This window comes from Gobio gobio, assembly GCF_949357685.1.
Source record: "Gobio gobio genome assembly, chromosome: 4".
NCBI classification, from domain to species: Eukaryota; Metazoa; Chordata; class Actinopteri; order Cypriniformes; family Gobionidae; genus Gobio; species Gobio gobio.
The window spans coordinates 23,114,673-23,138,962 of NC_137100.1; the positions used below are offsets into that span (position 1 = coordinate 23,114,673).

At 38.0% G+C, this 24,290-nt stretch overlaps 2 protein-coding genes across 5 annotated transcripts; one reads left to right on the forward strand and one right to left on the reverse strand.

Annotated features, from left to right (window-relative positions):
* Positions 1-117: 117 nt before the first annotated feature.
* sh2d3cb (SH2 domain containing 3Cb) lies at positions 118-23,727 on the reverse strand. Of its 4 annotated transcripts, none has more exons than XM_079813918.1 (11): positions 23,495-23,727; positions 21,881-21,920; positions 19,333-19,461; positions 18,767-19,200; positions 16,314-16,390; positions 15,747-16,228; positions 14,022-14,137; positions 13,762-13,933; positions 11,433-11,544; positions 1,993-2,199; positions 118-1,696 (listed from the first exon to the last, which is right to left on the reverse strand). In XM_079813918.1, exons 2-11 carry the CDS (start codon positions 21,905-21,907, stop codon positions 1,527-1,529), a joined length of 1,926 nt encoding a protein of 641 aa, XP_079670044.1. In that variant the 5' UTR covers positions 21,908-21,920; positions 23,495-23,727; the 3' UTR covers positions 118-1,526. The 4 variants fall into 4 exon arrangements, with proteins under 4 accessions (XP_079670044.1, XP_079670041.1, XP_079670042.1 ...); XM_079813915.1 differs by lacking the exon at positions 23,495-23,727 and adding an exon at positions 23,000-23,264; XM_079813916.1 differs by lacking the exon at positions 23,495-23,727 and adding an exon at positions 23,017-23,243.
* On the forward strand, positions 2,597-11,372 carry LOC307124752 (zona pellucida sperm-binding protein 4-like; the record flags this gene model as incomplete). The annotated part of the gene is made up of 6 exons (XM_079814194.1): positions 2,597-2,662; positions 6,661-6,861; positions 6,933-7,030; positions 7,101-7,258; positions 7,345-7,537; positions 7,607-11,372. 6 exons carry the CDS (start codon positions 2,597-2,599, stop codon positions 7,950-7,952), a joined length of 1,062 nt encoding a protein of 353 aa, XP_079670320.1. The 3' UTR covers positions 7,953-11,372.
* Positions 23,728-24,290: the final 563 nt, after the last annotated feature.

Below are 24,290 nucleotides of genomic sequence, written 5' to 3' on the forward strand. Positions count from 1 at the left end.
AAATGTAAGAACATATTTCTGCGTATACTTGAAATTTGTGGAAAGAAAAAAACTATTTTGCTTCTGATTTATCAGTGTAGTAGGCTATTATGTTAGAAAAAATTTAAATCTATATAAATAGAGATTAAAGTTGGGGTGAAGCCTACGATACAATTTGATGTCCTTTTTTATTATCAGGATGATAGTTGAATGCAAATAGCATATTATGCATTTAGATATAACATTTAAATATATACATAAAATATATAGGCTACATAAAAAGAAGGGGGCCCAAACCAAATTTTTCACATTTTATAAATTATAAAAATTATAGCCTACATAAACCTTTTGGAACAAACTAAAAACAAAAATGTGCTGAAAACATGTAATGTTTTAAAAACACCACAATGTATTTCCCCCCTCTTTCTAATGTAATTGTGATTAGCCTTATATGCCCCCCTCGGTTATGTTTTCTTTTCAAATAGGCCTACTTTTTAATAATAAAAATATTAACTGTAATTTTACATGTCCTTATTCAATTTGCAGTCATGATTCATCAAAAAAAAAAAAAAAAAACAATTCAGAACTAAATATTTTTTAACTTAATTTAGGCCTATATAATTTACATTTACACACTTTATTATTTAGGCCTACATCTCCTTGAATGATTTTCCACGTGTTAATAAAACGCTATCAAATGCAACATTTTCCTTATATGTAATAGGGTTAGGTATGTGTAATTCATATGTGTATTTAGTATGTGTAATGTACTACATCAATATGAGTGTTATCGGCTCGAACGAGGCCGTTCTCGGCTCAGTGACACGTGAACTGCTTGGACTGATTTAAACAAATTGTTCAGACAAGATATTAAAACAATCCATCCACACATTAAATAAATTACATATAGCCTACAAGAATTATAAAGTGGTCGTTATGAGTAAAATATGATTAATAATCTATTATATTTATACAAATACATTAGGCAATAGGTCTTAAGACCCAAGTTTTATTTGACTGTGATGTGGCGACTGGTATCAAAGTACATAGCTCGATTTCAAATCAGTATAGGCTGTAAATCAGATAAACAAAAATTTCACTTGGATATCATACATTACCACAGTAATAACAATATTTATAAACGATGAAAGTATGAAATAGTAGAGTTAAATGTATACATTTAAAATCTCCAAAAAGTTTTCCAATGAGTAAATATTACCCATTATTTGGTCATTGATTATATGAACCAATAACAATGAAATATGAAATTAAATACTTCAAAGATCAAAGCTAACAATATTAGCATAGTTAAAGTTAATTCTTCTTGAAAGTATAACTTTGGGTATGAATTTAATTATATCACATTATAAAACAAAAGAACAAAGACCCAATAACAATCAACATCAAATAAGTTAAAATTGCAGAATGTGTTCAGTTTATGTACAGTACCAGACATACATGCCCTCCATATTCCTACATTCATCATACATTCACAAAACAAAGTGGATATATTGTAAATAATATGTGAATAGCTATCATCCCTTCTGTCATTTTGGTGAGTGAGAAAGCTCAAGCCTGTTGGACAGAGCTGTTAGCACTTCATCAAACTTTGAATAACGTTCATCTTTATTTCTTTCCACTCCAAGGCTTCCCCACAGGAGACGCATCTGAAACTCTGTGAGGAAGACCTCCCGAACGTCTGCTTCCTCCTGAAACCCTGCAAATAAAAATTCAGAAATAAGCATCATTATTTGCACATGACCTAATACATTATGTTCACTGAATATATGAAATCACTTTTTTTATTGATAGCTTGCAAATTTTATGTTTTACATCACTAATCAACTTTGGACTTATTATTACTTAATACCTTTTGACTTTAAAGTGGACAGGGTAGAAATATAGACATATTAATGCAACTATTTATTGTCTTTATAAAAGTGTAGCTATCTATACTAAATAGCCCTAAAATTCTGTAACCATTAGAAATTGTTTATGTTTTAAAGCCATTACCCTGCAGTTTGGCCTCTGCATTAGCACTGAAGATCCCCCCATTGCACGCAATGGTACGTGCAGCATTCAGATGGCTCAAGACCATGGCCACTCCAGTGTCTGCACTTTCCCATGACTCTGACTCCTCGAGAGCCACAACACTCCTTTCAAGAAGGGACAGCAGGGGGAGCACATGGGGAAATGTTGTCTCTGTGGGTTCACTTGTTTCTAAAAGAGAGTTTGAGGTTGTCACTGGAGAATTTGAAATGGTAAGCACACAGATTCTTTAAAGTAAAGGTGATTTCCCCAGCTAACAGGGAACATTCTCAGAATGTTTTCACAAGGTTCTCTCAATATTATGAACAAACATTTTCACAAACAGTGATGTTAATAGAATGTTTGTTCAAAGTTATGTGCTCTTTAACAGTGTTCTCAAAATGTTAGCACAAAAACATTATCAATCGTTCATGTAATGTTTTTTTAACTGAAACGTTTTATTTGGATGTTCACCTAACATTTTTTTTTAACTTTATGAAACTGACAGATTTGATCCTTGACTATAATTGGCTGAGCCGTGTTTGAAGCCGCTGTAAATGACTCTACAAGCATACTCATCAGTATTACTATGCCACTGCATCCGTTTGTTGCAGCGTCTAAAGGCCCGTTCACACCAAGAACGATGACTCTCAAGGTAACTATAAAGATAACTATATTAGCGTCCACACCAGCAGACTATATCACTCGGTTTATTCTAAGTGTGTGCTTATCTTCCGGTTTAAATGCTTGAGCTTGTTACAGCAGGAAGGATTCTGATTGGCTGTCAATGTTTTTATCGTTCATCAGCTAGATAAAATTGTTTTCGTTATCATTATAGCTGTGGTGTGAACTCTGCTATTCTTTAATATTGAGAACTATTTTGAAACTATATCTTTATCATTATCTTTATACCGGTAGTTATCATCCTTGGTGTTAACGGGCCTGAAGTTTTGACTGGCAAACATTCCGCCTTCTTAAGAACTACATTAATATACATTTTTTTCTGCTTTGTGTTGTGCCTAACAACGCTTCTTAGCTGTTCTAAATTTACTGTAAACCTCGGCTTCTTGGGGCTTATTGCTTTAATTTGTTTCAGCATGTTTAGAGAACATTCAAAAGTAACATTCCCTCAATTATGGAATGTTTCCTTAAAGCTACACTGTGTAACTTTTTTAGTTTATTCTTTCAAAAAATATATGTGCTCATTAATGTATATTTACTTCTTTCAAGTAATAAAGTATTCTCGTAAGTTTATAATATGCCATTGAAAATACATACGGGTAAGGGGTTCGAATGCGGGTCGCCATGTTGCCCCTCCATCTTGAAAGTACATTAGCCAAAGAGGGACATACCCGTAAATTCAAGCTTCGCCTTTCGCGTTTTAACACTCGATGGCACTGTGTCGAATGTGGACGAGGTCGAACCGTAGGAGTTCAAACGAAATCGGAATTAAACTAAAATTCACTGGATGGTCATATACCTTTTCACCACTAGATGGGAGAAAATATCACACAGTGTAGCTTTAACGTTCTTATACATTTTTTTTAAAACATAAAAAAAAACCTGGACGTTCTGAAAGTTAAGAGAACATTCAGAAATAATATTTTCATAACTTGGGAACATTAGCAAAATGGGAACTACTGCATTGTTACATTCGCACATCACATGCAGATCTCGCACAGTAGCGCAGAAATGTACAGTCAACACTGTTCTGTGATTTAGGCTATCAATAAAATAGCTTAGAAACTGAAAAGTTTAAGCAGCTTAAGAACTAAAACCCACATCTTCACTATTAGTAAAGAGACTCTGTCAGGTAGAATTAATTCACACTCAATCGCCATTTTGCCATACCTAATTCTGAAACCCAGATCAGATGTAGATTTCCACCACTTAAGATGCGTGTGCAAAGTTTCATTTCGAGTCTGTTTAGGCCCTCAAAAAAAGAATAGACCGAGCAATTCCAATAGGGTCTTCACACCATCGGTGCTCGGGCCCAAACAAGACAAAAATTTGCAAAAAAAATTTTTTTTTTACAGTAATACCATATTGATATGTAGTCAAATGAAAAAAAATCACAGAAACACAACTGAACACCTACACATTACCATCCATTCAAAAGAAAAACGTAGGAATAATTTTGTACTGAAATGTAAACATGGCCTATGTAACATAAACTGCAGTGAATTAAGCCTTGTTTATACTCGACGCCACCCGCACGAGGGAGCGCGCGGCAAAAATGACGTCATCACGGAGTGGGCGCACTGGGCGGTAGTGCGCGTTGACTGCGTGAGGCCCCATTTCGCGTGGCGGTTCTTGGCTAATCTAGCCGAGCATGACGTCTCATCACACCGGCACCTAGTTTGCACATACCAATTAGTTGCTTATATTTACAAAATGAGCCTACAAAAGCATAAATAAGCCCTTTTATTGAAAATAAAGATCCATGTTTAATAAAAAAAATTCACGAAAATAAATGAAAATGTTTAGTGAAATTAGGAAATATTTAAGAGATCGTTAATTTAGTTGTATACATGTGTGCATACATTTTGTTCTATGTCACAAGTAATAATATCAAGGTTTACTGAGTTTTACACGATTCTTTTGTAGTGTGGTTTTTTGTGAAGTGTATTAAAATAAATATCGTCACCTGTGTAGCTACAGTCTTCTACTTCTTCTCTCACTGCTGTTTCCTGATGGTTTATAGAACAATTACTCTGAGTCTCCCTCTGTCGTTTCACAGAATAGTACAACGGCGTGTCAAGTATAAACACCTCGTCCGTTTGGGGAGGAGCGCACGCAGTCAGCGGAGGCCTACGCTGCGGAGCCAGGCGGAAGTATAAACAAGGTTTTAGGCTATAAGCAGTAGAGAGTGTCATTCTGGTTTTGTAAAGAAATTTTACTAAAGAAAATCATTGATATAATCGTTGAAATCATTGTATAATGCAACCTGACATTAGTGTTTTTTGGGTCTGCGTTTTATGATTGACAAAGTGTGTTTGTTGGTTGAAAACCTTTGCTAGGGAAAATATTTGTGTTTTGGTAGTTTAATGCATTTTGAATGTGAAATGATCTGCTGTGCCGAGCTGAAAGTTTGTTAGGAGAACTGTGTGAAGAGTTTTGAAAAAGTGACCTAAGTAATGAGAAATGGGTCCTTGCAATTGTATATAAAAACAAACAAACAAACAAACAAACAAACAAACAAAAAAACACTGTAAATGGCAAGAGGCATCCTGCACATCAAAAACAGGCAAAGCAACAAATTAATATTATTCAACATATCCTAGCTTTTTACAGAAAATGTTCAGATGTAACACCCTATGTAATAATTAACATTTTCATAACTCTAATTTAATTACAAAAACATTTTTCTCAGTAACTGTAACTGATTAGAGTTACATTTATTTTGTAATTAAATTACGTAATCTAGTTACATGTAACTAGTTACTCCCAAAAAAGTGCTAAGTATATATGAGTAGACTCGTCCCCTCTGTCATAATCAAGGAGTCGAGGGTCTGTCCATATAAACCTCTCTTGTCCACTTGTGGAACACTTCAAACTGGCGACAGGGATTGCCCCGAGGGGAAGTGCTTAGGGAGGTTTGTGAGTGTGTTGCTAAATTTGGAACTACAGACTACTCTTACTATTTCTGCCATATAACGTTATTGTAAAAGTAGCAATGCTAGTTAATATTTCTGCATGTCTACAAGCAAAGCGGAATGCACCAAACATCTACCCAAAGTACTTTGGGCAAGCTCCAGTAACAAACCTGCATGAACCTTTTTATTTGTCTTCAATATGACAAATCTGACTAATTGGAGTCAGGAAATATCACATGCGTATCATTTTGAGAACCAATGAGAATTTTCTGGTAGCATAAGCTCCCATTTGGCAAGTCTGGAGAATCATGACTGTTAATGAAAAGGGAGGGATTATCGTTAATTAGCCAAAATCTGTAGAATACAAAAATACCAAAGGGCATCATCTCAACAATGTAACTAGCTGTTGAACAATGGCAGGAAGTTGGTGTGCTATTCAATCTCTGGCACTTTGTGTGTGGTTTTGTGCTTTTTGTCATGCTGTTCCACAGTGGAGTAATCTGCCCCAGAATCCTCAAGCTATGATGTTACAGCAAACTGACCAGTGGGTTCAACAACAAGCTAGTCAACAGTTTCCTCAGAAGGTTCAACAACAAGCTAGTCAGCAGTTTCCTCAGAAGGTTCAACAACAAGCTAGTCAGCAGTTTCCTCAGAAGGTTCAACAACAAGCTAGTCAGCAGTTTCCTCAGAAGGTTCAACAACAAGCTAGTCAACAGTTTCCTCAGAAGGTTCAACAACAAGCTAGTCAACAGTTTCCTCAGAAGGTTCAACAACAAGCTAGTCAACAGTTTCCTCAGCAGGTTCAACAACACGCTAGTCAACAGTTTCCTCAGCAGTTTCAGCCTAAGCAGCCAGTGGCGCAGGCAGAGCCCCTTGACAAATGTGCTGTAGCTGATTATGAGCAGATCCAATGTGGCCCACCTGGTATCAGTGGTGCTGAGTGTGACGCTATCAACTGCTGCTTTAATGGACAGCAGTGTTTCTATGGGAAGGCAGGTAAGAGTGTCAATGTAAAGGTGTTCATGTTAAACCACTCCTCAGTAATAACCTGCTCTAGTACCTTGTTCCAGTGACTGTCCAGTGTATAAGAGATGGTCAGTTTGTGGTAGTGGTGGCTAGAGATGTTACACTACCTCGCTTGAGCCTGGATTCAGTCCATCTCCTGGGTGGAAACGACCCACCTTGCAGTCCTGTGGGATCTACACCTTCCTTTGCTATATACCAGTTCCCTGTCACTGCATGTGGCACAAGCATGATGGTGAGTAGCTGCTTGTGGTTCTGTTCTGCATGGCTTAGAATGGACTGGATGCCGACAGTTACTATTTGCAGGAGGACAGTGGATATGTGGTGTATGAAAACCGAATGACCTCCTCGTATGAAGTGGGTGTCGGACCACTTGGTTCCATCACAAGAGACAGCCATTTTGAGTAGGTATTTAATTTTTTTAGAAGAAATATTAATCCTTGACAGGCTACAAGCTCACTATTTGTTGTCTAGGCTTCTCTTCCAGTGTAGGTACTCTGCTACTTCTGTGGAAGCTCTGGTTGTGGAGGTCAACACTGTTCCTGCACCTCCACCAGTAGCGGCTTCTGGACCCCTCAGGGTGGAGCTTAGATTGGCAAATGGTCAATGTGTCACCAAAGGCTGTGCAGAAGGTAAGTGTCTGTCCAAGTATGCATCAGTATTTTCTAAAACTCCAGGTTGCAGCAGTTTCTGGTTAAACGCTGGTTTTCTTTCTCAGGGGATGAGGCATACACGTCCTACTACGGTGATGCTGAGTATCCAGTCACAAAAGTCTTGCGGGAGCCTGTGTATGTCGAGGTGCGCATTTTGGAGAGGACCGACCCCAACATTGTCCTAATGCTGGGACGTTGCTGGGCGACATCAACCCCCAGTCCACTCAGTCTACCCCAGTGGGACCTTTTGGTCGATGGGTGAGTAAGGCCAGTCTTTATCCATCTAGTGTGCTGTAAGGCATTTCTGACTGCCTCTTTACCTTTCAGATGCCCTTACCAGGATGACCGTTACCTGACCACATTGGTTCCGGTGGCTGGATCTTCTGGTCTTCAGTTCCCAACCCACTACAAGCGCTTTGTTGTGAAGATGTTCACATTTGTCGATCCAGCATCACTGGCTCCTCTACAGGAAACTGTATGCTCTGTACCTGAATCTGTTTTTTTTATTTTTGGTGATTTCTGTGGCTTAACCCTATCCCCCTCTGTTAGATCTTCATCCACTGTAGTACAGCAGTGTGCCATCCCTCTTCTGGCTCCTGTGAGCAAGGCTGCACTAGGAAAAGTGAGTGCTTGTTGTAAACTGACTTCAGGAACCATGAAAATTGTTTTTTAAATGCCTCATGATTCTACCATTTCATTTCCAGGAAGAGATGCTAACATCAAGACCATCTCTAGTGGACAAACTGTGGTGTCTAGTGGAGAAGTTAACCTGGTCATGTGACTTGAGTAGTTTTAATAAACTTAACTCAACTGTCTCTTTCGTCTTGATCTTCCATGACTGTTCTCAGTTTGATTTATTAGGCCACACTACTAAACCAGTTCCCTTTTTTGCTTCAACATTGTGCTTGACTTGAACTAAAGCCAAGTTTCTGCCCAAACCTGACCTATTTGCCAAGTTCCAGTTGCTAACCTGGGTCCCTGTTCTTAATGGTATCAAATTAGGGGTTGTTTAATCTTTTTTGGTCTGTACTTGTGGCTTTATGGCTGGACTACCATAACTGCTTGTATTGCTATATTCAAGCATGCCAAGTCCCTCTGTTTTTGTGGTTATGCTATTTGAAAGCCCCCCCCTGAAGTCATGCAAGTACAGCATTGCATCTGCAATAAAATCAGTATCATCCTGCATTGTCCTTTTTAATCCCAAATTGTGACCAGCCTTTATTTTTCTTAAGGCTAGCCCCAATGTTTATTGAAAAGTAGACTGGTGCTTTAATAAAAGCTGGTTTAGTCCCTTAAAGGGTTACTTCAGTGATTTAGCATTGAGCTTTGTATTTAAACTGGGTCATTTATGCAGTAGAAATGTGAAATTATTTTTGACTTTGGTGCCTTCTAGACTGAGGAAAATCTTTGTCTCATGTGGATGAAAGATGACAACTCCCAGAATGCACTTGCTTTCGCTGCCCTACGAGGCCACTTCGTCGTTTTGATCTTAGTAATACAATCATTTCGTTTAGTTAGAAAATAAACACTACACTTAAACTGAACGTGTCTTTTCAATAAAGTGTGAGTGAGCCAAACAAAAGTCACAGCACAGACGCAGCAGTGTCATATTTCATTCATCACAAAGAGCTGAGCAGAACTGAGGTAATGTTAAGCGCCAGACTGGCACGTTTTCAGATCGCATATATGGAAGCTAAACTGTCACAGGAATTCATTGAAAAGTTGAAACACTTCATCTGCACCGTGCTCCGTTATGTTTGTCTGTGCATGAGATCTCTCCCCTATGGGCTGGTTGATAACATGCAGAACAGCTCCATCTAGTGGCTGTAGTCTTTAGCCTCTGGCCAAAAAATCCTCAGATGACGTAAAATGACGATATTTGCATCATCTGAGGATTTTTTTACAGAAATAAAATGCATAATTCTCTTGTCTCAGGGGTATATGAGAGGGGAAAGTACTGTAATTTGAATATACTACCGGGTTTCTACTAATACAAAGCCTAATGCTAAATCACTGAAGTTACCCTTTAACTGGTGTATCCCACCTGGGTTGCTGTCTGAGGGCCTGTTTACACTTGGTACTAAAGTGTTTATCAGTCCAATCACAAGTGGACTATTTCCAGAGCGTGACATTAACCAGTCTAAACCATGTTGCTTCTGTAGATTTGGACAATAAGCTACTTTGTTTAACTGTCTGTGCTTGTTGTTGCATCATTTTAAAACAGAACACGGAAGGCAATTTGACTAGTATCCATGCTGTCAAGGAAATGCATCCCATTTTAATACTATTTAACTGGTTTGAAGAGCTAAATGTTTGTGAAATAAACATTTCAAAATGGAGTCTTCTATGATTTGTCCCATCATTAACTTAAGACTAAGTCCTGTTAACTCTTCTTGCTCTTTGTATCACACATTTCCTAGAGACATTTTGGGGGAAAATTTGAGAAAATGTAGGTATATGGCCAGTTGCATAAACTGCTGATGTTAAAGAATAAGAAGCTGAGGGCAAGTGGACAAAAATTAAGTTTCAATTCATTTTTTCATGCCCTTCCCTCACTATCGTCTCTCTGTGCCGTTGATTTTGTATAAGGAGATTTTTTGTAGGTATTGGGCTGTTACATGTGTGTACCGAATTTCATACCTGTACGTGAAACGTAGCGGGAGGGGCACTTAGTTGAAATGTTGTAGGTGGCGCTATCGAGCCATTTTGCCAAGCCTAATTCTGAAACTCATAAGTAGATGTCTTCAGGCTAGGACTCTTATCAAACATCTGAAGTTTGGAGCAGATCGGACATTGTATGCCTGACTTACAACAGCTTCCTGTGTCATGGCGAAACATCAGACTTTGTCAGGCCGCCACGGACATGCCATTCAGCGAAAACTCAAGATCTTCACAATTTAACATCACCAAGGGTTTTAGATTAGACTGACCAAATATGATGTTATGGTTAAATCTCAATGAGGAGTTAATCACAATGTAAAACAAGGCATTTCCTGTTGCCCACAGGTGGCGCTATGACTGTAACTGAATATTGGCATGTAGATGTCTTCAGGTCAGGACTCTTATCAAACGTGAAGTTTGGGGCAGATCAGAAATTGTATGCCCGAGTTACAACAACTTCCTGTTTTATGGCGAACCATCAAACTTTGTGAGGCCGCCACTGACATGCCCTTCAGGGAAAACTCAAGATCTTCGGAATTTAAAATCACCAAGGCCTTTAGATTAGACTGTGCAAATATGATGTTGATCTGATTAAATCTCTAGGAGGAGTTCGTTAAAGTACAACGTCTGGAAATGGGAAAAACTGCAAAAATTTTGTTGAGAAAATTCAAAATATCTCACTTCCTGTTGGGTTTTCAGATTTTGCACCCAGGGTCTTTTTTGTAGGAATTGGGCTTTTACTAGCCTGACAAGCCAGACCCACATCAAGATGTTGGGTCTGGAAACTCACCATTAGCAGGGCTCAATCCGAGGGGCGGGATAAACGGTTGTCTTTCAAATTCCCTTTGCACGCAATTGGATAGCGCCATGAGCGCTACAACCAACCAGAGTAAAGAAGAAGGTGAAGCGGAGCTAACGTTAGTTGATAGATTAAACTATTAAACTTAGTATCCGGTCGGCAAAACTCTGAACACATCTTCTTTTCTTAAGAATGACTTCAGTGCCATTCTTTGTTCTTTTCTCAAAGAAAAGCTTAACGTGCCGTCATTATGTTAAGCCCGCCCACCGACTCTATACACGATGTGATTGGCCTGACCAGAGTTTGGTTTTTCCAGCTCGCAGGTCTACCGAGAGTTGCTAGACTACACTTGCTAGGGTGCGTCTAGATTTCTAGGCTAGGCTTTTACATGTGTCTACCGAATTTCATACTCGTACGTGAAACGTAGCTCGAACGCCGCTTAATTGAAATTTTGTAGGTGACGCTATCGAGCCATTTTGCCACGCCTAATTCTGAAACCCATATTGGACGTACATTTTCACCACTTTTGACGACTGTGCAAAGTTTCATGAGTTTTCGAGCATGTTTAGGCCCTCAAATAATGATTTATTTGGGAGAATAATAATAATAGGCTGAGCAATTCCAATAGAGTCCTCACACCATCGGTGCTCGGGCCCTAATTACATTAGACGATTAGTATGTGTGAATGTATACCTTCTCCATCATTCATCATCCTCATTGAGGGTCTAAGGGTTTTCTCATAAAGAACAGCACTTTCTGTGTACTTCTGACGTAAAACCGTCCATGTCTCATCCAAACGAGCAATCTGAAAAAAAGCAGAAAACTAACTGATTAGAACATTATAAAAGGTCACAGTGATTTTGTCAAGTAAGACATATTTTGTTGATCCTGGAACTATATTCCTGTCTGGAAATGTAGCCTTAAGCATGGGAGTCAGAACCATTGTATGTGGGTGGGACAAGACCTTTTTACGATCACTTTTTACGACACTTTTTACGATCAATGATATTGGTCCCACTCACTTTTATCGTCTCTAATTCAGCACGTCTGTTTACCCCTAGCGATAAACACTTATTATTAAACACGTTAGATGCTTTATTTCCACTTTTCTAATATTTTCTTAATTTTTATTGAAAATAAATGCCTTTCCGATCTGATATGTGATGGGAAAAGGGAGTAGAGCGAGTTCGGCAAAAGGCGGATTTGAACCTCGGGTCGATTTGCGTCAAAACTTTATGCCATGCGTCTTACCCCTAGCCTAGCTCCGCCCTCCTACATACTTCCGCTCAATTTTCATTTTCCTTCAGTACTCTGCCTGGGACTGCTATATAGCCTTACGTTTTCTCCCAAAAAAAATTACCGGTCCAATAAATGAACAGAGGGAGTGGCTGAGAACGATGACGTTGATGTTGTGCGCTAGTTTGAGTTGTAGTTCAGCAATTGCGGCGGAGAAAAGATGCGAGCGAAGCCATTCATTCCGTTCTGGCACCGCTGCCGAATATCCAGAAGCTAAAGCCGAGTTTTTTTGGAGGCCATGATGTTGTGTCCAGAGTGGCCAGACTCACTGTACAAATTAAATGTACGAGAGTCTGGTAGGACCAGGCTATCGTACCCCTACACTATTGCCGCTTTCAATAGTGCTCGTATTTCCGTAATTTTGTCTTGGCATCTACTCCAGTAAAATTTTTCTGAGAGGACCCACCCACAATTTTTTCGCTTCCGATGCCCATGGCCATAACCCTATCCCTACTCCTAAACCTAACCATACCTATAATTTTCCCTTAAAATCAGAGGGAAATGACAAGGGAATAACACTGAGGTAAGAGCACCTAAGCCTGGTAGTAAGCTTAAACTTGACATAAACTGTAAACTTGTCCGTCAAATCTTATTGGTTGATTGGAATGTTGTTCCAGGATCAACAAAGTTGTTTGTGAAATCACATTCACCCATTAGGCCCATCAGGGGCCTATACCATGAAGCCGGTTTAGCTGGCTAGCCAGATATGTTTAAGCTTAGCTTGTGCTAATCCTGGGTTTTAGGTACCATTAAAGTGGTTTGGCTTTTAGCAGTGTTCATCTCCATAGTAACTTACGCTCCACGGCTAACCTGCTCCAGGACAGGTTATGTTCTGGATAAGAGATCAAACTGAAATTGGACCAATCAGCTGTGAGCAAAGTGACACACCTCTGATGCAATAAAGTCACTCCCCATGTTTCTACTCCAAATTAAAGGTCACTACATAGCAAATGGCTATTAAAGACTAAAGTGTCTGGCTTTTAACAATGCTTATTTGTAATAATAATTTTGAATGGTTTAGATATCATTTATGTAATTATTATACCCGTAATCAATTACACATGTATCATTTTAGTTAATCAATCATTAATCGGCACTTAGTTGAAATTAATATATATAGCCTATACAAAGGTCATACAAATAAGCGTTAAAATCAATAAATAAAGCTATAAAAATTACTACATGCAAGCTTAAATGTTCAATTCTCTATATATCAACTAAACTAACTTCATAACTTTTACTAATTTTACATAATTTTCTTTAAGTTGTACTCTTTTAGCTCTTTTCTTCTTGCTGTGTAAATTTGTTTAAATTCTTAATCTTTTTCAATCATGTAATATTCTGCAGAAGAGAGAAATGAATCTCGCTGCTTCTCTTGCGAGAAGTGAGAAGTGAAGTTTTACTGATCCACAGCTTGTGATTGGCTGTTCACTGCTGATGTCACAGCTAAAATCCTAAACTCAGGATCAAAGCCTGAGTTGACAGAGAAAGCTGATGATCAGTATCATGGGACCAACAAAGCCTGAATAGATTGGTTTGGTTTTGTCAACTCGAAACTAATCCTTTAACCCTGAGTTTGTTAAACTACCATCATGGTATAGGCCCCAGATTGCTTTATTATTGTACATGTTTATTTATTTACTTACTTTTTCATTTTTATCAATTAAAAAATAAATTATTTATTGATAAACTTTGTCCTCATGGTTCAAGAGAAATGCTTCCTAACCTGTGGTAATTCGAGGCATTTCATAACAGTGGCAAAGCCGAACAAATTGCCCAAATTGCTCTTGAGTTCAGAGGCCAGGCCAATGGCTCTGTGCAGCAGGGTGGCTCTCTCATCAGCACTGCCCGTGCAGCCCAGCAGCTGTACAGCCAACATTATGGACATGGTGTGGAGCCTGAGGGGACAAGGAAGAGTTATTTGGTTATTTTAATGTAATGAAGAGGTGGTCATCTCAAAGAAAGTAGTTAGTGGGGGTAACTAACCTTTCAAGGAGATCTTGACGGAGGTGATGTCCATGTGGGAGGGTAAGTAGCTCCATTCCCGAACTCACCCCCATCCCTTTCATCATCTCATCAGACATATCCAGAATTCGAGCAACCTCCAGATTGAAGATGAGAAATCTTGTTAAGAGCATAGTGCAGTGCATCATTTGCTTGAAATAAGATCATATTAAAACATTCAGAAGATTCAAATTTAAGAGTTTTGAATAATAATGACAGCAGCAACAACCATAATAGATATACCGGTCAAAAGTTAGGAAACATTACTATTTTTAATGTTTTTGAAGTCTCTTATGCTCATCAAGCCTGCATTTATTTGATAAAAAAACCTGATAAAAATAGAGAAAAAACTGTAATATTGTTTTCTATTTTAATAGACTTTTAAAATGTAATTTATTACTGTGATGCAAAGCTGAATTTTCATCAGCCATTACTTCAGTCATCAGTATCACTCCTTCAGAAATCATTCTAATATGCTGATTGATTTATTATCAATGTTGGAAACAGTTGTGCTGATTAATATTTTTTTATAACCTGTGATACTTTTTTCAGGATTCTTTGATGAATAAAAAGTATTCAAGTATTAAACAGCATTAATTTAAAACAGAAATATTTTGTAACAATATACACTACCAGTCAAATAGGTACTGTATATTAATAAATAGTCCTGTACCGTTTAAAAAAGAAGAAGAAATTAATACTTTAATTCAGCAAGGATGTGTTAAATTGATAAAAAAGTGATATTTAAGATTTATATTGTTAGAAAAGATTTATATTTTGAATAAATGTTGTTCTTTTCAACTATTCAATCAAATCCTCAATGAATCCTTAAAAAAAATATCACAGGTTCCAAAAAAATATTAAGCAGCACAACTGTTTCCAACATTGACAATAAATCAGCATATTAGAATGATTTCTGAAGGATCATGTGACAATGAAGACTGGGGTAATGGCTGATGAAAGTTCAGCTTTGGACCACAGAAATATAGTTTAAAGTATGTGCCAAGTATTAAAATAGAAAAACGTTATTTTACATTTTAATAATATTTAACATTATTACTGTTTTTTCTTCTTCTGTATTTTAGATCAAATATATGTATATATCATAACATGATCTGGGGAATAATTTTCTGAATTATAATTTTCTTCCTGAATTTTACATTTTCTAAAAACCTTTTTACTTGAAAAAAAAAAAAATAATAATAACAAAACGTTCAGAAGATGAAAAAAAAAGTTTTGAATAATAATAGCCATGATTTGGCGGCCATAAAAAAAAAATTCAGATAAAAATTGACTTAAAATGCGATTTATTAATAAATGCAGTTTTACTGTGCTTATTTGTAGGGCTGCACAATTTGGCCCAAACATTTGTGATTATGTATCAATATGACTATATAATAATAATAATAAACCCAAAAATCGCTATTGTAATATTTCAATGTAAAATGAAAATTACAGTATTTAAAAAAAAAAAAAAAACGATAATAATAAAACACTGAATTATGAACTGCCTGTGTGTAAATGAACATTATGAAGCACACAGTGTGCATGTTTATTTAATTCAAATGGAGCCTTTGTGTTTTAATAATCGCACTAAGCCATATTGCAATTTTGGTTTTATTTTGATAAATCTTGCAGCCCTAATAAATGTCTAAATATACCTAATAAACCTAATCTCAAAAGATTAATACTTTCAATCAAACCTACCATGCAGTCAGCTTTGGTAATATACATTGCCATTGTCTTTATGTCAACTTCAAACAGGACATCCTTCACTCTTTTCAGCATTTTGGTCTCCAGAGGTTTATTTTCTGGGGGCAGCAGTGGTGACTGGTACACACTAGGTCTGAAACAGGAAACTGTGTCTATGGTGAAAGGCACTAAATAATCCTCGTCGTACTCCTCTGTGCGATCCCAAGTCTGTATCTCATGTCTTACAAAGGGATGATTTGTAGTAACAGGGTCAGTTTGAGAAATCACTGGGTCATTTTGTGGATGGTTCGCTTCTCTGTTGTTTTGATGGGAATGTGTCATGGAGGACAGAAGATGTACTGTTGGTTCCAAATAGATGAGAGTGTTTTCAGGGGGGGACGAACAGAGCCGTATTTCACTGGATTTTTGCAGAACAGGTGATGAAGGGACTATAACAAACTTCCTGTTTTCGGAGGGGCTCTTTCGCCGCCTGGCCACTATAGAGACAAAAGCGGGTGCACAATCACAACGCTATTCTCTGATTTTCTGGATTTACTTAATTTGATGGGAACAGAATCTTACATGTGCTCATTAATATGGGGGAAGTTGACACTACAAGGCGCTGCTCTACAGTGCCATCAAAACTCCTCACCACATCACTGCGGAATACAGTACAGGACAATCAATTATTAAAAAAAAACCTAACATTGGCTCAACCAATGAGATGTGTTTTGACTGACCAATGGCAGATAAAAACAGATTTTCAAAACAGTCATTATTTTTGCAGATCTGTTTGTTGTTGCTTAAAAGGAAAAATCTCTCATCATTTACTCTCCTTCATGCTGTCCCGGATGTTTATGACTTTCTTTCTTCAGATGAACACAAAGATTTTTTGAAAAATAATCCATCTTTGTGAGTCCACATAATGCAAGTGAACAGGACCTCCAAATTTGACACTTCAAAAACCACACAAAGTGAACACGGTGGCAATTCATATGGGGCCAGATTTACTAACAGCTTGCAGCAGGGCAAACCCTCTTTTGCCGTTAAAAATACTGTCAAGGCTATCCTTATTGCATATGCATTTGTAGGAGTTTCCCTTTCAGACACAATATTTTTGGGAAGAGAGTATTGAAATGAAGCATGCAAGGTGATTTACTAAGGTTTGTGCTAGTCAATTTACTGGTATTTGTGTATTTTACTGGCATTATTTAACTCACAAAAAAGAATGTCTTAAACCAGATGCTAATTTGCGCTGCTCCTGTTTTTTATTTTATTTTTTACATTCCACTCCTATCTGTGCTTTTTTTTGGAATTGTGCTCTCAATTTGCCCTGTTTAGTGAATCTGGCCCATGATGCCGTCTGAAGTGAAACGATGTGTGTGTACTAATAGTAAGAAAAATACTAATATTTAACATCTATTTAACAATAAACTTCGCCAACTGTCATATGATTTGACTTGACATAAGCATGGTGTAAGCGTGTTGTGAAACTCAAGCATGATTCACCATCACTTCCCGCGTGAGTGAACTCATTTGACAATTAGCTGGAAGCAATGGTTTAGAAGTCTCGTACTTGCATTATATCGGATCACAGAGAGGGAGTTAAACTTTTTTTTAGTTTGTTTTCATCTGAAGAAAGAAAGTCATATACATCTGGGACGGCATGAGGGTTAGTAAATGATGGAAGAATTTTCATTTTTTGGGTGAAGTGTCCCTTTAAAGGAACACACTGACTTTTTGGTACTTTAGCTTATTCACCGTATCCCCCAGAGTTAGATAAGTCCATACATACCATTCTCATTTCCGTGCCATAACTCTGTCTGACGCACCCAGCGCTAGCCTAGCTTAGCACAAAGACTGGAGGTAAACGGCTCCAGCTAGCCTACTGCTCAATAAGTGACAAAATGAGAAGGCCAGAGGAGAACTGGCACCTCGACTGAGCCTGGTTTCTCCCAAGGTTTATTTTTCTCCATTAGGTCACCTAATTTTTTGGGGGTTTTGGTTTCCTTGCCACTGTTGCCTCTGGCTTGGCGTGCTCAGTTGGGGACACTAAATTTTTCAACTAAACATCGAAATAAATCTGATTAATAAACTAAATTAACCATATAAACTAAATGACTGATCTTATTATTGATCTAAAGCGCACACTGTTACTGTATGATAATTGAAATGAACTGATGACATCAGCGTTTTCTCCAGAATGGCTATACAGCTGAATAAAATTATGCTGCATTATTTTCCTGTTTAACACTGTAAAGCTGCTTTGAAACAATCTACATTGTTAAAAGCGCTATATAAATAAAGTTGACATGACTTGACTAATAACGCCAACATGTGGTGTATAGTTACATTGTGTACTAAGACCGACGGAAAATGAAAAGGTGCGATTTTCTAGACAGATATGGCTAGGAACTATTCTCTCATTACTGCATAATGATCAAGGAACTTTGCTGCCGTACCATGGGTGCAGCGGCGCAGTGATATTACGCAGCGGCTGAAAATAGGCTAACTTCCGTCAACATAACCAACGTGACGACCTGCTTGCACAGAGAGAGCGCTGGGGACTATTTTCAGGCGCTGCGTAATATCATTGCGCCTGCTGCACCCATGGTACGGCAGCAAAGTTCCTTGATCATTACACAGGAATGATAGTATAGTTCCTAGCCATATCGGTCTAGAAAATCACAACTTTTAATTTTCCGTCTGTCTAAGTACACGATGTAACTATACACATCACAGCATGTAAATAGGAAAATGTTGGCGTTATTTTGTCACTTATTGAGCAGTAGGCAAGCTGGAGCCGTTTACCTCCAGTCTTTGTGCTAAGCTAGGCTAGCGGTGGGTGCGTCAGACAGAGTTATGGCACGCACGGAGATGAGAATGGTATATATGGACTTATCTAACTCTGGGGGATACGGTGAATAAACTTAAGTCCCAAAAAGTCGGCGTGTTCCTTTAAGGCTGAGAAATTAAACACTTCACCTTCACCAACGATTTATGATTTTCTGAACAATTTCTATCATAAAACTCACCTCTGTGGTCTTATCAGCTCAATTTCCAAAGCCTCTGTCACAGTTATGCTTTCCCTCTTCCTTTGGCTTCCTTTCTGCCTGGTTGGTGAGTTCACTGGGCTGCTCTCCACACTTGGTAGCCCAAACATGGTTTCTAAGTATCTTAATGGAAGTGTCCTGTTAACTGGTGAGTAAATATAGGCACCACTTTGCTTTGTCAGAGGCCTTTTATTTCCAACATAGAAATGAACCAACGTCGGCACAGAATCAAACGTTTCCTTCTCCAGAATATACTGCGCTTGAGTAAATGCGTCATTAGATCGGAGCAGAACCTTGCTGATAAGGAAATGAAGAGCATTCTGGTTCCAGCAGCAGGTTAAGACATAGTGTCCAATGCTAGTGAGGGAGTCACGGACAAGAAAGTCCCCGTTCCGTTGCACTAGAGACTCAGACACCTGTGAGAAACAATTATTAAATCATATTGTTTATTATATTAATATGTATTTTGAGATGAAGCACTAGTCAAACCAACTTGCAAACATGTTAGGATATAACATATTATATAAAATATATATATACAATCTCACCTCCCAAGGTATGCGGCCATGGTACCAGCCATGACTTGATAAGTTACAGCTACTCAATTTCAGCTCGTTCTCCAACTCCTGCTTTAGTTTGTCTGATGGGGAATTCAGTTGGCATGTCTCCTTAGAAAACTAAAGGAAATAAAGCAATGATGAAAAACCATAAGAATACCAGTGACTCAAGTGACTCACATCTAGAGCAGTTTTGTTCAGTTGTTAAAGGGATAGTTCACCCTGAAATGAAAATAAAGCCATATTTTACTCACCCTGCTGTTGTTCCAATGCCCTATGTCCTTCTATCTTTTTCGGACCTCAAAAGCAGAAATTAAAAAAAAATAGTCCTGCATGTGCTCCTCCATATAATGGCAGTGAATAGTTGGCTAAAACATTACAAAAATTATACAAAAGTGTCATGCAATGATACAGTGAGAAATGTAATATTTGTAAAATTTTATATGGGAAGTGTTCAGGGGGCATACTATAAGGTTTTGTGAGAAAGAAACCATATTATTCAGTCAAAATACTACACTTGGCCGTTACTCTGTGCCATAGACTGTAAAAAAATATGGACGTAGTGTCCGTGACGTCACCCATAGGATTCTGATGAGCAGTTTTGAAGCGTAAAGTAGGGACAATCTGGCCGTTGCCATCTTGGCAGCGCGTCATCGCGCGTCACTCCCGGATAACAAAAAATGGGCAAAAAGGCGGGACGTGGGTGAAGCTGAAGTGAAGTGATGACTAGCAGATAGGAGATAAATGGTTATCCACCTGTCACTCGAAGTGGCCATGCCCTTAATTATGCAGAACTTTAATGCTTTATATAATGTAAACGAATGAGTTCATGAGTAAAATTCACCCCCCTCACAGTTATCATGAAGGGCAAAATTAGCCGTATAGACCAAAACCACAATTTGTACCAGGCTGTAAACATGTTTTATTTTGCTGTAAAGTTGGGCATTTTAACATGGGGCTCATTGAGATTCTGCTCTCTTCTGGAGCCTGTGAATGAATTGCAGTTTATGTCACTTCCGTATTGGCTTCAAGAGCTTGCTCTGTGCGCGTTCCTGTGAGTGCGTGCAAGCCGTCAGCAGCCACACTGTTGTCATGGTACCCAGGATAAGCACACACACGCACCATTTTGAGAAATCAGGCTCAATAGAAACAAACACGACTCTCGTCTTTTCTATAAGGTATATGATAAGAAATAGTACAATAATTATAATAATAAAACCTCCTGAAGTGAATGTTGTGTACCGGTTGTCATGACAACATTGCGTGAGTGGCTGCTGACGGTTCGGAGTGCGCACACACAGGAACGTGAACACAGTAAGGGCCGAGCTCAGTATTTTGACTGAATAATACGGTTTCTTTCACGCAAAACCTTATAGTATACCTCCTGAACACTTTCCAAATATGGCACGCGTCTCACTGTATCATTGTGTGATACTTTTGTATTATTTTTGAAACATTTTAGCCTGGTTGCTATTCACTGCCATTGTATGGAGGAGCGTGTGCAGGACAATTTTTACATTTTCTGCTTTTAATGTCCGAAAAAGATAGAAGGACATAGGGCATTGGAACAACAGCAGGGTGAGTAAAAGATGGCTTTTCATTTCAGGGTGAACTATCCCTTTAAGGTGACATCACTGTCTTTGCAGTTTGTAATAGGCCAATTTCTTTTATCGCAAACAACATTGTGTGGAGTCTTACAAGCACCAACTAGCCCTTTTATCTAATATATTTATATGTTCATCTGGAGCAATAAAACTGATATAGTTGAACTTAAATGATGGGAAAATGTCCTGCATGTTAAATAACCATTGTGCAAAAGACAAACAACAGCAATGGTGAAAAGACTGCCTTTGTTCTAGAGGCTACAACAGAACTACCAGTGGTATAATGTGAAGCATCTCTTTTTAAATGTGTGCCCATTTTCAGTTGCCTTAAAATAAACAGCAGCATTTGGCACAGTTGGTTGCCTACAGTAACCCTGTTTGTCCTCAACCATTCTGAAGACATGGGCAGCAGTCCAAGCCCTTTTGTGTCACCCATCTTAATTCAATTAAGTTTAATGGCTAATCTCTCAGATTCATTTGTGACTACCACTTTGTGAGGGAATGTGACCAGAAAAGCAGAATAAACTTTTAAATTGCATTTTCTTTATATATCACTGCTCAATATTTTTTTTACCAAAAGAAATAGTTCACCCATAAACATTCTGTCATCATTTACCATCATGTTGTTGCAAACTTGTATGGGTTTCTTTTTTCATTGGCAACACTATTCAGTTTGTTTCTCATTGCCTTCCATTGTATGGACAAAAAATACAATGGAATCAATGTGAACTTAAATGTTTAGTTATCATCATTCTTCAAAATATCTACTTTTGTGTTCCACAGACGAAAGAAAGTCATACAGGTTTGAAACAACATGAGGGTGACTAAATTATGACGTGGACTATCCCTTTAAATGATCTGCATGACTGAAAGTTTCTCTTAGCAATGTCACCCTGAAATTCATCAAAGTTAATGTATCATGAAGTATAGCATACCTTTACATAAACACCACTGTTTTCCATGGGACCTGAATGCCTGTAAATGCAGGAAAATTATCAAATTAGTGTGGCAACTGATGTACATTTTTTTTTGTAATGTAACTTCACTTTGGAGTATAAAGTGACAGGCATGTGGCTCCAAGGCAGGAAATTGTCAGAGGAAAAACACATGCTGCTCTTTCCCATGACCACTATATCCTCTGTGTATTATGGGGATGCCGTTACACAGATCAGAACATTAACTGTTGGACCACAGGCACATCTGACAACACCCAGTAACAGCCTGCTGTGTCCATTCCCAAACAAAAGACCAAAAGAGCCTCCATGCCAGACAGCCTGAATATCTTAGAGATTACAACACCAGTTCCCTCTCACGGTTTCACAATCAAATATTTAACGCTCTGTACAGAACGTAGCCTTCTAGGTTGAAAATACAGCACATAAAAAAAAAAACACATTCCTTAGCACATGGTGCTCACAGTCAGACACATAGGCCTACTTAAGAGTTTCTGTATCCAGAAATCTCAATTTCTTAACCATTGTTTTTGTTGTTTTCCAGTAAACACACACACATGCTTTCACTATATTTGTTTTCATAGCCTTCAATATTAATATTGTGTGTAGGACAACATTGGGCAGGATGTGAAATAAAATACAGATAATAAATACATTTTGAAATAAATACAGAATTTATTTCTAAATGCAAATAGAAAAATATAGAAAATACAGAGATGTATATGCCGATTTTTGCTGTTTATCAAAATGGCATGAACATATTAGGGGACACATTACTCCAATAATTTGTTTACAATATAAATCTGACGTCTTCTAAACAACCTTTCAACAACTAATAACCTAGGGATTCACATTAAAGTCATTCTCTATTAAACTTTTTAGACTCAGACACACAACATGCGATAGTATAACAGGATGAGGATGTGCTTTGTTTTGCTGTTTTCCTTTGTGAAATCATTACGAAAATAAACATTTATTGCATTACATCAAAACACACAGTTAAACAGGCTTTCAGAAGACATTACTCCAATAGTTGAATTTGTTTACATTATAAAGCAGTCCCATAAACAACCCTTTAACAACCATAAAATAACCTCCTACCAGAAAGGGATTCTCACCAAAGTCATCCGCATATACTTAGAATCAGACACTTCACTTGTTCTCGATACAAAATCCTTCCACCAATAATAGCCTTACTACGAGGTTCGACAAGATAGGATGAGGATGAGCACGTACTCTACGCACGTTGTCTCTGTGTTTTCTTCTGTAATCTCTTCTCGCTGTGATGTTTATAACGGAATCCCAATGGAACTGTAGGAATGTCAGACTCAAAAAAGCGGAGCGCGAAAACACATTTCCAAACAGCAGTTACATAACGAGTTTATACTCCCCTCCCCGAACCTCTCTCCTCTCAGACATCCATAAACAGGCACCATCTATCACTATAAACAAACGATTTACTGACACTGGAACGTTTACCCTATCATGTGACAGTTTACCTGTAGGGTTACACAGAAAGCTAATTCTACGATTGGTTCCATAATCAGAAGACCCGATCAGTTCAACAACATTTCATATCATTTTGTAATATCTCACCTCAGCGCTCAGTGTAGAACTCATTGCTATAGAATAACTCTTTAATTCCATGTTTAAAGGTTGTTTTAAGTAACTTCAACTGTCATTAACCACTACTAACGTGGTCTTATCATGAGAGTTGGTCTGTCTCGCTTGTGAGAGGAAGTCCTTCAGTGTCCTGTGTGTATTTCACCCGCGGTACATTGACAGTTGACACGCAGAGCGTCTATTATTCTTTGCTACAATATTTTACTGTTTCACGATGACGTCGTTTCTTTTTGTATCTTTCTCCCCCCTCCCCCTCCAATTTGGCAACTTTAGACATTTGACATTTATCACAAAATGCCTGTTGTTTCAAGCAAAAAGCTTTTGTTTAGACAGTTAACTAATACCAACTTGAAGCTCGCAGATGCCCATGGTGTCATTCAGGTCATTGTTTTATTCCTTGTGCCAGTCTCTGACTGGCAGTCTGGCACGGCTTGAGCACAGAGAGAGAGAGGGGGGGGGGGGGGGGGGGGGGGGGGGGTTAGCCTATAAACCTTATGAAAATATCAAGCCACATGCGCCACACTCAGAAATAGGACAAAAAATTTGCTAAAGAATAGACTGTAAGATCATAGGCTACTTTATATTAGGTGCATTTAATGTATCTACATCTAACATATTTACATTTACATGAATTTACATCTCTCTCTCTTTAAAAAAAAAAAAATTACATACAAATTTATGTAAAAATTACAAAAATAATGGCTATAATAATTCGCGAAATCACCACCAGATGGCGTAATGGGACAATTGGCACCATACAAATAAATAA